Source organism: Jaculus jaculus, chromosome 6 (genome assembly GCF_020740685.1).
Source record: "Jaculus jaculus isolate mJacJac1 chromosome 6, mJacJac1.mat.Y.cur, whole genome shotgun sequence".
Taxonomy (NCBI): domain Eukaryota; kingdom Metazoa; phylum Chordata; class Mammalia; order Rodentia; family Dipodidae; genus Jaculus; species Jaculus jaculus.
The window spans coordinates 61,259-73,567 of NC_059107.1; the positions used below are offsets into that span (position 1 = coordinate 61,259).

The 12,309-nt window shown below is 47.5% G+C and overlaps 1 protein-coding gene across 1 annotated transcript in view; it reads right to left on the minus strand.

Annotated features, from left to right (window-relative positions):
• The window catches only part of Adamts2 (ADAM metallopeptidase with thrombospondin type 1 motif 2), a 240,848-nt gene that overhangs the window by 42,078 nt on the left and 186,461 nt on the right, over positions 1–12,309 (minus strand). Inside the window, exon 6 of the mRNA XM_004666621.3 lies at positions 883–1,039. Within this exon, the coding sequence (XP_004666678.1) occupies positions 883–1,039 (157 nt within the window). The remainder of the gene's footprint in view (positions 1–882; positions 1,040–12,309) is intronic.

Here is a 12,309-nt window from a genome sequence, read left to right on the forward strand (position 1 = left end):
AGTCACATTACTTGAAACATATGCATATATGATTGATGTTCCAGCTGTTCTTTCTAATAAATGTAGGATTAGCCAATAAGTATCAATCTAATTATTACGTTAGCTATAATCACAAGTTTTGATATATCATCATTATCATTCAGCTTTAAAATATATTCCAATTCTTCCTGCTGTCTCTTCTTTGAATCATGGGTTATTTATAATTTATTTATAATTTCCAGAGTGGCCTGTGTGATTTTTGATCTTACCTTTCATTAAGATTTCTCCGTGGACCAGCGCAGTCTGTTCTGCTATGTTTTCACATGCTTTAATAAAGTGTGTATTCTCTAAGAGTGTGATGTTCTAGATTCATCAGTTAGGTCCAGTTGCTTAGTTCAAATCTTTTATATCTTTGCTGATTTTCTTATAGGTTGTAATTATTTTCACATGCCAAAATTTTTAACTATGACAGTAGTCTTGTCAATTTCTTCTTTTAGATCTGTCAGGTTTATGTGGTCTGAGTCTTTATGTAAAAAGTTCTAAACTTTTAAAGTTGGCAACTGACTCAAATTTGTTTTACAAAAAACAGAGGGAGAAATTAACCCTGAAACAGCCTGTGACAGTCTCACTTTAAGATTTCCAGGTCTGGCCTCCGTCTACGTGGGCCCTCAGATCTTCTGCTGTTCCTCAGGGATGCAGTTTCTGGAGAAAATGGCAGTCTCTGGTAGTTTTCTGGAGCCAGGAAGTCACTACTGCCAACTCAAACCCTCACCTGACTAAGGTGGCCACAGCCCCTCCCTGATCTGACATTTCTCCCTGGGCTGGGCTCTAGCTGCTGGAGGTCCCTTTCAGGATCAATGGATCACCCCCTAGCTTCTCTCCTCTCTCTGGGGTACAGCTCACCTTGCATGCCCGAAGGCCCGAAGTCCTGCCGCGTGAGGAAGATGGCGTGGTCGTGGTACTCATCATGGCCTGTGTCTGGCTTCTGCTGGAGGTAGGCCCAACGGCAGACATTCTCCAGACTCTGAGAGGGGTTCCCGATCTCAATGAGGCTCATGGACTGTAGTGGGTGGGAGAGAGAGAAGTGGGGCCACATGGGTGTCTGGCCGGCTATTTAGGGGCTAAGCAGGTACTAATGTTGACAGATTCCAAGGGACACCAAGCCTTCTGAAGAGTCACTCACAGTCACTTTCCACTTAGCTCCACTATTCTGAAGGAGGCAGTGGCGCCTGGCCTCCTCACATGAATGAACTTCCACACGAGGACACTGTACAGCTTTTAGGTAAATATTTAGGGGTTCTGAGGTTCTCTAGGGCCTCATACAGTCCATCCACTCTGCCCCAAGTCTAGAGGGTCCTCGCCTTCTGTTAGGCATCTAGTCTGTGCAGCAGATCAGTGTGGTACTGACCTCATCTCAGAGGCCTTATAGTTATAGAAGGGTGTAGTCACAGGGGATATAAAGCTTAATATGGTGTGTGAGCACAGAAGAAGGGGGAGCTAATTTTATGCTCCCCACTTGACAGTGTTTTTGGTGGTTTCATTCAGGTATCCCCCATAAGTGTAAGTGTTCTGAATGCTGGGTACCTAGCTGGTGGCAATTTGGGAATTGGAGCTCCCAGAGGTGTGTTGTCGGGGCCAGGCTTACAGGTGTTACAGCCAGAAGCCTCTCGTCAGTGTTTGGCAATTCTCTTACTGCTGTTATCCACCTGATGTTGGCCAGGAGGTGATGTCCACCTCTGCTCATGCCATGACTTCTCCTGCCATCATGGAGCTTCCCCTCGAGTCTGTAAGCTAAAATACGCCCTTTCCTCCCATAAGCTGCTCTTGGTGGGGTGCTTTGTGCCAGAAATGTGAAGGTAACTAAGCTGACTGCATGTTTACAAAACCCAACAAAATGGAAGAAAAGAAAGGGAACTGCTACAACAAAGAAGTCAAATAAAGAACCAGAGAATAAACACATCATTTTCACAGGGACTCAGTCCCATAGGGACCATGGGTAGGGAGCCATTCGTGTTTCCAGGATGAGAAACTGCGTCTCAGACCATGAACATAACTCTCACACCAAACCCCACAGCTGGAAAAAGTGGAGGGAGGTGGAAGCCACCCATGCATGCAGAGGTCCTCAAGTTCTGGCTGCCAGAACTACAGTAGGACAGGCCTAAGAAGGGCAGACTCCAGCCATGGCCACCAGGTGGTGCTGCTGCAGTCTAAGAATGCCTTACTGTGCCCAGGGCCTGGGCAGGCTCGCCAGGTTGGAGTTGGGGTGCAGGGAGGTGGTCCCCAATTTCCAGACTGGGTAGCAGCTGGAAGCTGCAATATGGCACTGCCAGCCCTCTGGGACCCAGACATAGCCTTTGAGTCCCACCCGAAATAAACCAATTAAGACTTAGGCAAAAAGTTCTGTTCCAATCACTGCTCTCTGACACATCTATTGTTTGCTTTGGAATGAGCTGAATTATTTATGTTCATCTCTCTGTTAGTCAAGACGACAGGAAAGCAGGTTCTGCTGCAGGGAGGCCAGTCTTCGTGCCTGGCAACAGGGCGACTCTGCAGGCTAAGTGCTGCCTGGGTCAGTGAGAACACAGGCAGGTGCACACCCAAGCCCAGGGCTATGAGCAGGTGTTAAGTGACACTCACCTGGGCAGGAGAAGGACCCTGGTGCTGGAGGCATGGCCTACATCTCTGGTGTTCTGCTGTTCTTGGAGAAGTTGTCTCACCACTCTGAGTTTGTCTGAGTACAGGCAGGAACCCAGAAGCACCCACCATGGCATGTGGGTGGGCACATAGTTTGTCCATACTGTGGCATGATGACCTCAATGGAGCAGTCCCTGGGGGCGCTGGCCCATGCCTACAGTTGTCCATGCCCAAGGGGAGCTGGCTTTACTTGGTTCCAAAGCTATCTCGGGAATGTCCTGGCCCCATTGAGGGTCTAGGTGATTCATCCCAAAGGACATGCTGTCATTTGGAGCCAGATGACCTTCTGTCAGCCCTTAGAGGGCTGCCCTGTGCATTGCAAGTGTTGAGCTAGTGTCCCTTCCCTGAGTTATGACAATCCAAAGCATCTCCAAACACTGCCAGATGTCCCTGGGTAGGTGCAGACTGGCAAAAATCACCCTTGGTTGGAAGCATTTGGCATAGAGGAATGTCACAGAGAAACAGGGGTCACCAACATGAGGGTTGGGTTCTCTAGTCACAGGATGACAATGTCCTGCCCACTCTCTAGGGACACTCTGGAGCCACAACCTCATGTCAGTGATTATACCTTCTCCCTTCTCCAAGTCTCCCAGAGGACACTTGAAACAGCAGGTGGTCCTGAGCTCTAGAGATACTGTGACACTGTGTCTCATCTGTATCCATCTACCTATGACAAAGTGTGGCTTACAACCAAGGCATACTAGGAGATTAACTTTACAATGGCTAAGATGGAACAATTATAGCAACATTCTATTATAAATGTGAATGTAACTCTTTCTTTCTCAAAGAGAAGTATTTTTGGACAAGAAGAACTAAAGACAGGGAAGGAAAGACGAGCGATAAGGGAGGCCTGCTGAATGCCAGAGAGTGGTAAGTCTGGAGGGAGTAGTCAGTTGAAGGGCTTCTTGTAACCAACCTGGCAGGAATCGGCATATTCTAAAGAGACACTTGTGCCCCTTCTTTTCGATACTGAACTATTGAGGCAACAGACCCCAAGAACTTGGAATTTTCCTGAGTCTCGTGCTGGGAGAAGTAAAAGGCTAGAACCCTGGTGCCAGCTAGAGGGGAAGCTGGTCTTGTCTCCTGGAAAGAGCCTTCACACAGTGCTGCCACAACTTGCCTGAACACCTCACATACAGCAATGGGCATGAGGGTACCTTAGCCAGGACTGCTTAGTCATGCATTCTTCTTGCCTTCAACTCAAACCTGGACCTCATGTCAGAATCCCGAAGATGGGCTGTGGGATGGGGGTGGGGTGTCGCTGTATGTCTTTGTTCCTTTTCTGAATGAATCTCCCTTGTCTGCTTTTTACTGTCACTTGTCAAATGGGCTCATTAAGGACTGGTGGGCAAACCTGGCTTGTTAAGGGGCTGTTAGGGCTCAGGCTTTGACCCTAGTGACTCTAGTAACATTCTGACAGGATCTGACCCCAAAGGGTCACCACCTTCCATAACTTGCACGATTATGATCATTGCTGCCCTGTGCCAGGATTCCACAGGCTTCTTGTTACTGAAGAGTCAAGGTCTCTGCCATTTTAAGTAATCCATAAAGAACCAGCAAGTGCCAGTAGACCAGAATGACTGTCAAGGACAGAGTCCACAGTTCATGCCCCTTGAATGCATCTAGTCTTGCCTGGCTGCTGCCATGGGGAACCCCAAGAATGCAGTTTTCTACCCCTAGCTCTGCTGTGCAAAGAGATGTGGATGGCTCAAAGGTCATCACAACAGGTTTTCTGGGACTGGGAGAAGAACAAGAGGACAGGACACACAGCAAGCACACTGGTATTGCTAAAGGGCTCTTGACCCACCAAGTCCTTACTTATAGCACCCCTCTACCTTCTGCCAGGAGACTCAGAATTTCTGAACCATCATCTCAAATGTTGAAAAATTCCAACAAGATCCTGTACTTTGTCCAGACCTGGACTTTCACAAGATACCTTATGTCCTCAGATTGTCCCCAAGTCTTCCAAGTCTTTATTTTCATTTTATTTGATTTCCATCATCCAAGAAAATATTTAAAATGGGAACACTTGGGTAGCTTTGGTATCTTCTCAAAAAATCAATTGAAAAACCAGTTGCTATGCAACCTGTGTGCCCGCTGCTGCTCTGCCCCCTGGCTGATGGCATATTGTTCAGCATAAAGTAATCTCTTTTCTTCTGCTTTTTTTTTTTTTTTTTTTTTTTTTAGGAAATGGAGAAAAATGTTGTTTTAGGAAAAACTTGAGATAACTCAGGGGCCTTTCATAAGCTAGAGATAAACAAAATGTCACTCATATAAGTGCTACCAGTTTTACCCTGCTGGAGCCTGCTGGAGCCCGGGCACAAGAGTGGGAGGGTGGGAGGGGGACCTGATCAATTTTCAGTCACAGTTAAGGCTGGATCATCACATCTGTGTCACTTTCTGCCCAAGACTGGGCCATGGCCTTATACTCCCTGGAGTCCACCTGGACTGTGGTGGGCAGTTTAAGGCCCTCCTGGCGAGAGTCACCTTGGTTTTGTCATGCTTAGATTTCCCCTGGGATGGGAGCTTCATTGCTCAGTTGGAACCCTGATGTCCCACACAGAGCATCTCCTCACAACTTCCTTCTCCACACTGTGACCCTGGAGTCCCATCTAGAAGTCTGGTTTTCCTTGTCCTTTACCTGGGGTACTGGACCCGGTGATACTCAGTCCTGAGTTCTAGCAGAGGAGTCACTTGCCTGGCTACTCCACCCAAGGACTGTGCCATCCTGTCCCATTGTCTCCAGAGAGCTCTGTCCACTTGCCAAGGAGCTCTGAGCTCCTACACATCCTGAGATGGGCCAGAGGAGCCTGAGCAGTTGCTCAGGGAGAGCTTCTAGGTTGGCCAGATGCTCAGAACATCTCTCTGCCTATGTCCATGAGACACCTAGGGAAGCCCAGCACAGAGCCTTACCTCAGAGCTATGCAGTATGGAGTCTGTGACACTGTCCACATGAGCTAAGTTCAGACATTAGAAACTTCGATAAGCAATGGCATGGAATGAGTTTAGGATGGAATTTAATGATAAAAATCCAGGCATGGGATTAAGAAAATTGGGTTTAGCCACTTTTGTCTTTTCTTATAATTCATTTAAAATGAATTTTACAGAAGTATTGGAGTGCAATAGAATGGAAGCAGACTGGTAGACTGATCCTTTAGTGTTGAGCTGTGTGCCAGGTGCTTGGTCAGATGCCCTAGTCCTGGCAGTTACCCTATAATGGATGGCCTCTATTGTGCATTGTCTGTGGCCCCAAGGTGAGTACAGAACCCCTTCTTTCCCTATAGCTCACGAGTGTATTATTTAAGTCACCAGAGCCTGCCACCAGGTACCATGCCTTTTGCCTATTGCTTGTGTGTTAAAGGCTTGTTCACCAGCCTGTGGTGCTGCTGGAAGGAGGTGGAACCTTCCAGAAGGGAAGCCTCATGGGAAGAAGTTAGATCACTGGAGGTATGCACTGAAAGGGAGGCAGAGGTAGGTGGATCACTATGAGTTCAAGGCTATCCAGAGACTACATAGTGAATTCCAGGTCAGCCTGGGCTAGACAGCAAGATCCTACCGCGAAAAAACAAAAAGAGAGAGAGAGCACAAGACGCCAGTCTCTTGTGCCATAAGGCGAAGAGATTCCTGCAGCTCCGGCTCACACACCTCCCCACACTCTGCCTGTCCACAGGCCCCGAGGCTACGGCACTAGGCAGTCATGGGCTGAGAGCTGCAACCCCGGGAGTGCAAACAAGCTTTTCCTTCTTTGCCCTGCTTCCCTCCTCCCCACAGGTGTTTTGTGACAGCTACCGAAAGTTGTGCAGCACATTCTTGTCCACTGTTCCCCCGACAAAGTTCATCCCAAGGCAGTTCCCTCTGCACCCAGCTCGGCAGCTCTTTGCCCTCAGCCTGCTCCCTCTGCTCCTGCCCCCTGGGTGTGGCCAGCCAGTGCCATGTCTTCCCTACACCTCTTTTGTCCATCTTCTTGATACTGAAGTACACAATCCGTATCCATCCTCCTCTCATAACCCCGGAGCCTGCCAGAGGAGGGCAGAGGGGCAAGTTGGCCCTGAAACATACTGGCCAAGGACATGTGGCTGCCCAGTGGTGTCGTTAGAGACCATGTGTGGGGCAGGACTTGGCTTCCCACCCTCTGCTTCTTCCCGGCTTCCTGTGAATAAACCTGAGCCCAAGGCTTCCATGAGATGGACGAACGTGGTAGGTGAGGCAGAATCTTGGAGTGGGCAGAGTATAGGGTGACCTTGCGGAGATTCTCTTTTATGAAAGGGAGGCAAGGGTTCAGAGCACTGAAATGTTCTGGAACATTCTAGGAGGCCATATGATCCCCAGGCCCAGCAGTGGCATAGAAAGCATGGTGTTCCTCCCAGACAGGCTAAGGGGCTGCAGATGGGTTAGAGGGGACATGGAACCTGTTAGACTTTCATTCCACCTCCTAAGTGGTCACCAGCAGGGGTCTGAGAGCAGATCCCTTGGCCATGTGTGTGCATGGGTGCTCTATCCAGATTTAGTTCTGGAAGCTTCTGTCCAGCTTGGGGGTCCTATCTCCTGATCCCTCACCACCACTCATCCCCAGGCCTCTCCCCAACAGGAAGGCTGCTAGATTTTAGGAAGGCAGAGCAGGCTGGTCCGCGGGAGAGAGCCAGATGAAATGGAGAGTGATTAGCATCATGCCACGGCAGCATGATGGGGTCCTGAAGAGACAGCCTTCAGTCTCAGAAAGCATTATGTGACAGGATTCTGAAGCCAGAAAGAAAGAACTATGTGTGTTGGGGGAGGGGAGGGAAGCTTTAGTTCCAAGGAGAGAAAGAGGGAGAGAGAGCAAGAGAATGGGCATACCAGAGCCTCCAGCCACTGCAAACCAACTCCAGATGCCTGTGCCCCCTTGTGCATCTGGCTAACGTGGGTCCTGGGGAACTGAGCCTCGAACTGGGGTCCTTAGGCTTCACAGGCAAGCGCTTAACCACTAAGCCATCTCTCCAGCCCCTTGTCACCCTTTTTTATGTCACTATTTTCTTGGCTGTTTGACTTTCACTATTATGTACAGGAGACCCTCTGGATTGGGCTGGCTTGTCTTTTTATGTCACTATATTCTTGGCTGTTCGACTTTCTCTGTGATGTACAGGAGGCCCTCTAGATGGACTGGCTTGTCATGCTACACATGCTTCTGCAGCTGCTTTCCTTCAGCTGTGGCTCGAACAGAAGGATTTTAAAACATATTTTTATTTACTTATTTGAGGGGGGGCAGAGAGGAAGGGAGAGAGAGAGGGACAGAGGGAGAGATCGAGCAGGTGTGCCAGGACTGCAAACAAACTCTTGACACATGTGCCACTTTGTGCTCCTGGCTTTCCATAGGTACTGGTGAATAGAACCTGGACCACCAGCAGGCTTTGTAAGCAAGCACCTTTAACTACTGACCCATCTCTGCAGGTCCCTGACAGAAGTTTTCTAGTTTAAGAATTCAAACATATCTGGCTTCCTATTTACTTGTCCTACTGGATTTATGCTTAGACAGCCTGTGACAATCAGTGTTTTCTTCTTTGTTTGTGAGATGTAAGTAGTTGAATGGAGTGTTGGCTTACCTTGCCATAGGATAATTTGATTTACAATGTATAAAATTTGTATTTTCATATACTTGTTTACAATGCTCAGTGTCCTCTCCACGTAGAGTTGTGACAAGTTACATGACGAATGTTTTCAACTATTTACTCAGCCTGTTCTACCTTGTGCATATACATTGTTACTTTAATTAATTATTTTCACTGTGCAAGAGGTTTGCAGTCAGTCTCTTTTTATTTTCTCAGCTTTCAAGGCTTTCTCAGCCATTCTTGACTGTTCATGTCTAAATGAACCTTAGCATCATTCCCTCACAGTTCTAGTTATTAGCCAGCAAAAGCCAACATCACTAAAATAGCAATCTTTCCTGAAGGAACAGCATGGGTCTCTTTACTTCTTTTCACATTTTTTTCCTATGGCAACTAGTGTTCAGCATTCTTCCTGCAGGTCCTGACTGTCTTGCCTGTGCTGTCTGATCTATTCTGTCCTTCTGGTCCTGTAATGCAAGGAGCTGTGCTCTCACCATTAGTCCTGTTATGCAGGTGTTGCTTGTTCATAGTGTTTGCACAACTATCTCTCTTTCACTTGTATATGTGTCACGTGTGCATGCATATTTGGGTAGAGCACGTACATGTGTGCGCATGGAGGACAGAGGCTGAAGCTGGGCGTCTACCTAGAACATGATGTCCCTATTTAATGAGGCAGGACTCTCACTGGAACCTAGAGCTCCCCGACTGTGTGAGTCTGGCTAGCCAGTTGCTCCCAGGGATCTCTTTTCTCCTCCTCCTGAGCATTGGGATTGCTGGTGGGCCATCATGCCCACCTGGGATTTATCTGGGTTTTGGGGACCCACACTCAGGTCCTCACATGTGTGGCAGGCACTTTGCCCACTGAGCTATCTCTCTAGCCCCTTGCATAACTACCCTATAGGCACATGCCATATACTGTTTCAGTCAAAGATAGATGGCATGTACCATGGTGGTCCCAGGAGAGTCTATCATCTACTGACATCATGGCTGTCTTAGTGTGTTTAGGGACATTATGGTATTGGCACAACAAAATTAACCTAGGGACACATTTATCAGAGTGTGTTCCCTGGTGTTGTGATGCATGACAATATTTGGCCTAGTCACGAAAGCTTTCTTAAGTCTGTAAGTTTTACAATATATTCTTTTGGGCTTTTCTGGAACATCATGAACAGAAAACAGGTATAGTTTTGTCAGTTCTTTTCAAATATTACTTTCATGTCACTTAATATGTCTTAAGAATTTTTCAGAACCACACTAATAAACGTACATGTCATTTTTCTGTTTCTAATTTTACTGCCCCTGTTTCCAAAGCACGTTCTGTGAAATGTCAGTGGCCTGTGGAAAAGGACTCTGGTGAGAAATCGCTTTCACGTGCGTTTCGATCCATTATTCAGATTCACAGCACCAGTCCCCAAATCTCTGGGGAACATTGCCATGATGAACATGTCTCTTCCTGCATTTTAGAAGCAGGGCGTGAGGTGCGGAGATGGCTCAGTGGGCAAAACTCTTGCCACTCAAGTGTGGGTACCCAAGCCCAGATCCCCAGACCCACACAGAAGTAAGGCAAGGTAGCAAGCATGTGTAATCCCCGCCCTTGTACAATGAGATGGGAGGTGGGACGAGAGACTCTGGAAGCTCACAGGCTGGCAGTGATACAGCGGTGCACAGGGAAAGGCCCCATGTCAAACCAGGTGGGAGGTGAGAACTGATACCCCACGCTGTCATCTGACCTCCACACGTGCACTGTGGCATGTACACACCACACTCACATACACTCACACACAGAGTTAAAATTTCTGTTTCCTGTGTAAACATACACTACTATCCAAGCAATCAAGCATGCAGAACCCTTTCAAATCAATGTTCTTCCTTTCTCAGCTTTAAATAAAATTTTGGTTGTCATGCTACCATCTGTTAGGAGTTTCTCAAAATTGTAAACAGTTGCATGGACCAGTCACCCCTTGCTCTGCCAGTCTGTCTTTATCGTCTCCAAGGAATGCCCAGGGTCTCTTTCTCAGCTGCTACCTCATTTGGCAGTACAGCTTCCTAGGCAAACATTCTCACCTCTATCCCCATGCTCCAGATTTTCCTAAAGGGCTCCAGACCCACGAACTGACCTTCTCTGGCCATTGTCACCGAGGTGGCGCCAGACACCCAGCACAGCCCGCTGCTGCTTGCCTCAGCTGAGCTCGGAGGCTTCTCCCCACATTAGCCTTCCTCTTGCATTCTCCATCCTAAGTATGTTAGTCAGCATCTCATGGTGCTTCATGATGAAATACCCCAAACAGCTCACTTTATAAACAGAAAAAGTTCATTTAGCTCTCACTGTTTGGAGTTCAAAGTCCAAGAGAAGGTAACTCCATCAATGTGGCCTCTGGTCAGGGTGGCATGTCACTAACAGGAGCAGAGATGGAGACGATGGACAGAGTTCCACCATCTACCCATGCCCAATAGCGGCCCCTAAGGGTCAAAACTTTAACGTGGTACCTCAACATCCAAACCCAAGATGGCTTAGTGTCCTCCACAGGAACTCACCCAGCACTTCCCATAAATGAGTGACTTTCTCGTTGCTGTGAATAAATGCCTCGCCAGAAGTAACTTAGGGTAGGGAAGGGTTTATTTTGACTAACCAAGTTCCAGGGGGTAAGTCCACACTGGTGGGAAGGCAGGGCCAGAACTAAAGCAGAACTGGTCATATGTCACAGTCACAGACAGATAGGAAGCAGAAGGAGAGGAGGAAGTGGTATCACTCTACAAAACCTCAAGGGCCACCCCAAGTGACCCCCTCCCTCTAGCAAGGCTTTGCCTCCTAAAGGTTCCACAATTCTCCAAACAGTTCCATCAGCTGTAACCAAGTGTTCAAACACTGGAGCCCATGGCAGGGGTGGGGGCATTTTCCATCATACCTGTCCTGAATTCCAAGTCAGACTGAGCTAGAGTGAAATCCTACCTTGAAAAACAAAACAAAAAAACTAAAAACAAAAAACAAAGCAGATCATTTCATGTTGAGAAGCCAAGCTCTGCGACAGGAGGAGGCACAGCAACCTTTGCACTCTGGCCTGGTGTCTTTAGCCTCAGCGTCAACTGTTTTCCTCCTTACCTCCAACACCCAGCAGCTCGCTGTTCCTTGGGCACACTCTGCCCTCTCTCCCCTTCCAGCTGGCACTCACAGCTTCCTTCTGCTGGTCCCTCCATTCCACCTAACTCCACTTTAGTTCTCAGAGGAAGTGTCCCTCCCTCCATCACGTTCTCCAACACTGCAAATAAGGGCTGCTTGTGTTCTCCACCATGAGCCTTGAGTTGCTCCATGACAAGTTTCCCTGTGTGCATTGGTGCATTGTCCCCGAGGACAGGGACCATGACAGTGTTTATTCCTAGCATAACACTTTGCACATAGAAGTGTCAGATGATGTTTTGTCATTAGCCAATGATGCTTGAATTATCTGAATAGATTTCCTGATATTAAACCATCTCCACATTCCTTGGATGAGCCCCATTTCACTATAACACGTTTCTTTCATGCATTATTTAATTAAAACTCTTTCTACCTTACAACTAGTGCATATATATATATATATATATATATATATATATATATATATATATAATTTATATTTGAGAAAGAGGCAGATAGAGAGAGAAGGGGTGTGCCAGGGCCTTCAGCCACTGTAGAAGAACTCCAGAATCATGTGCTACCTTGTGCATCTGGCTTACATGGGTCCTGGAGAATTGAACCTGGGACCTTTGGCTTTGCAGTTAGTGCCTTAACTGCTAAGCCATCCCTCCAGCCTATATGCCTATTTTTAGAAGGGAGACAGGTCTGGACTGTGTTGTAAACACATGACCTTCATCAGTTTTTGGTGTTTGGGTTAAAACGATAATTAGGTGGACTTTAGGGCAGTGAAAGACTTTCTGTTGTGGTGTGTTACCTATACTTAATTACTCCTTGAAATTAGTAAAACTGCACGGAGAAAAACAGCTGACAGACTTTCAACCTGGGCTGATAACTCTGCAAATGGTAACGGAACTCTCTGTCTCGAAATACCCTCATGTT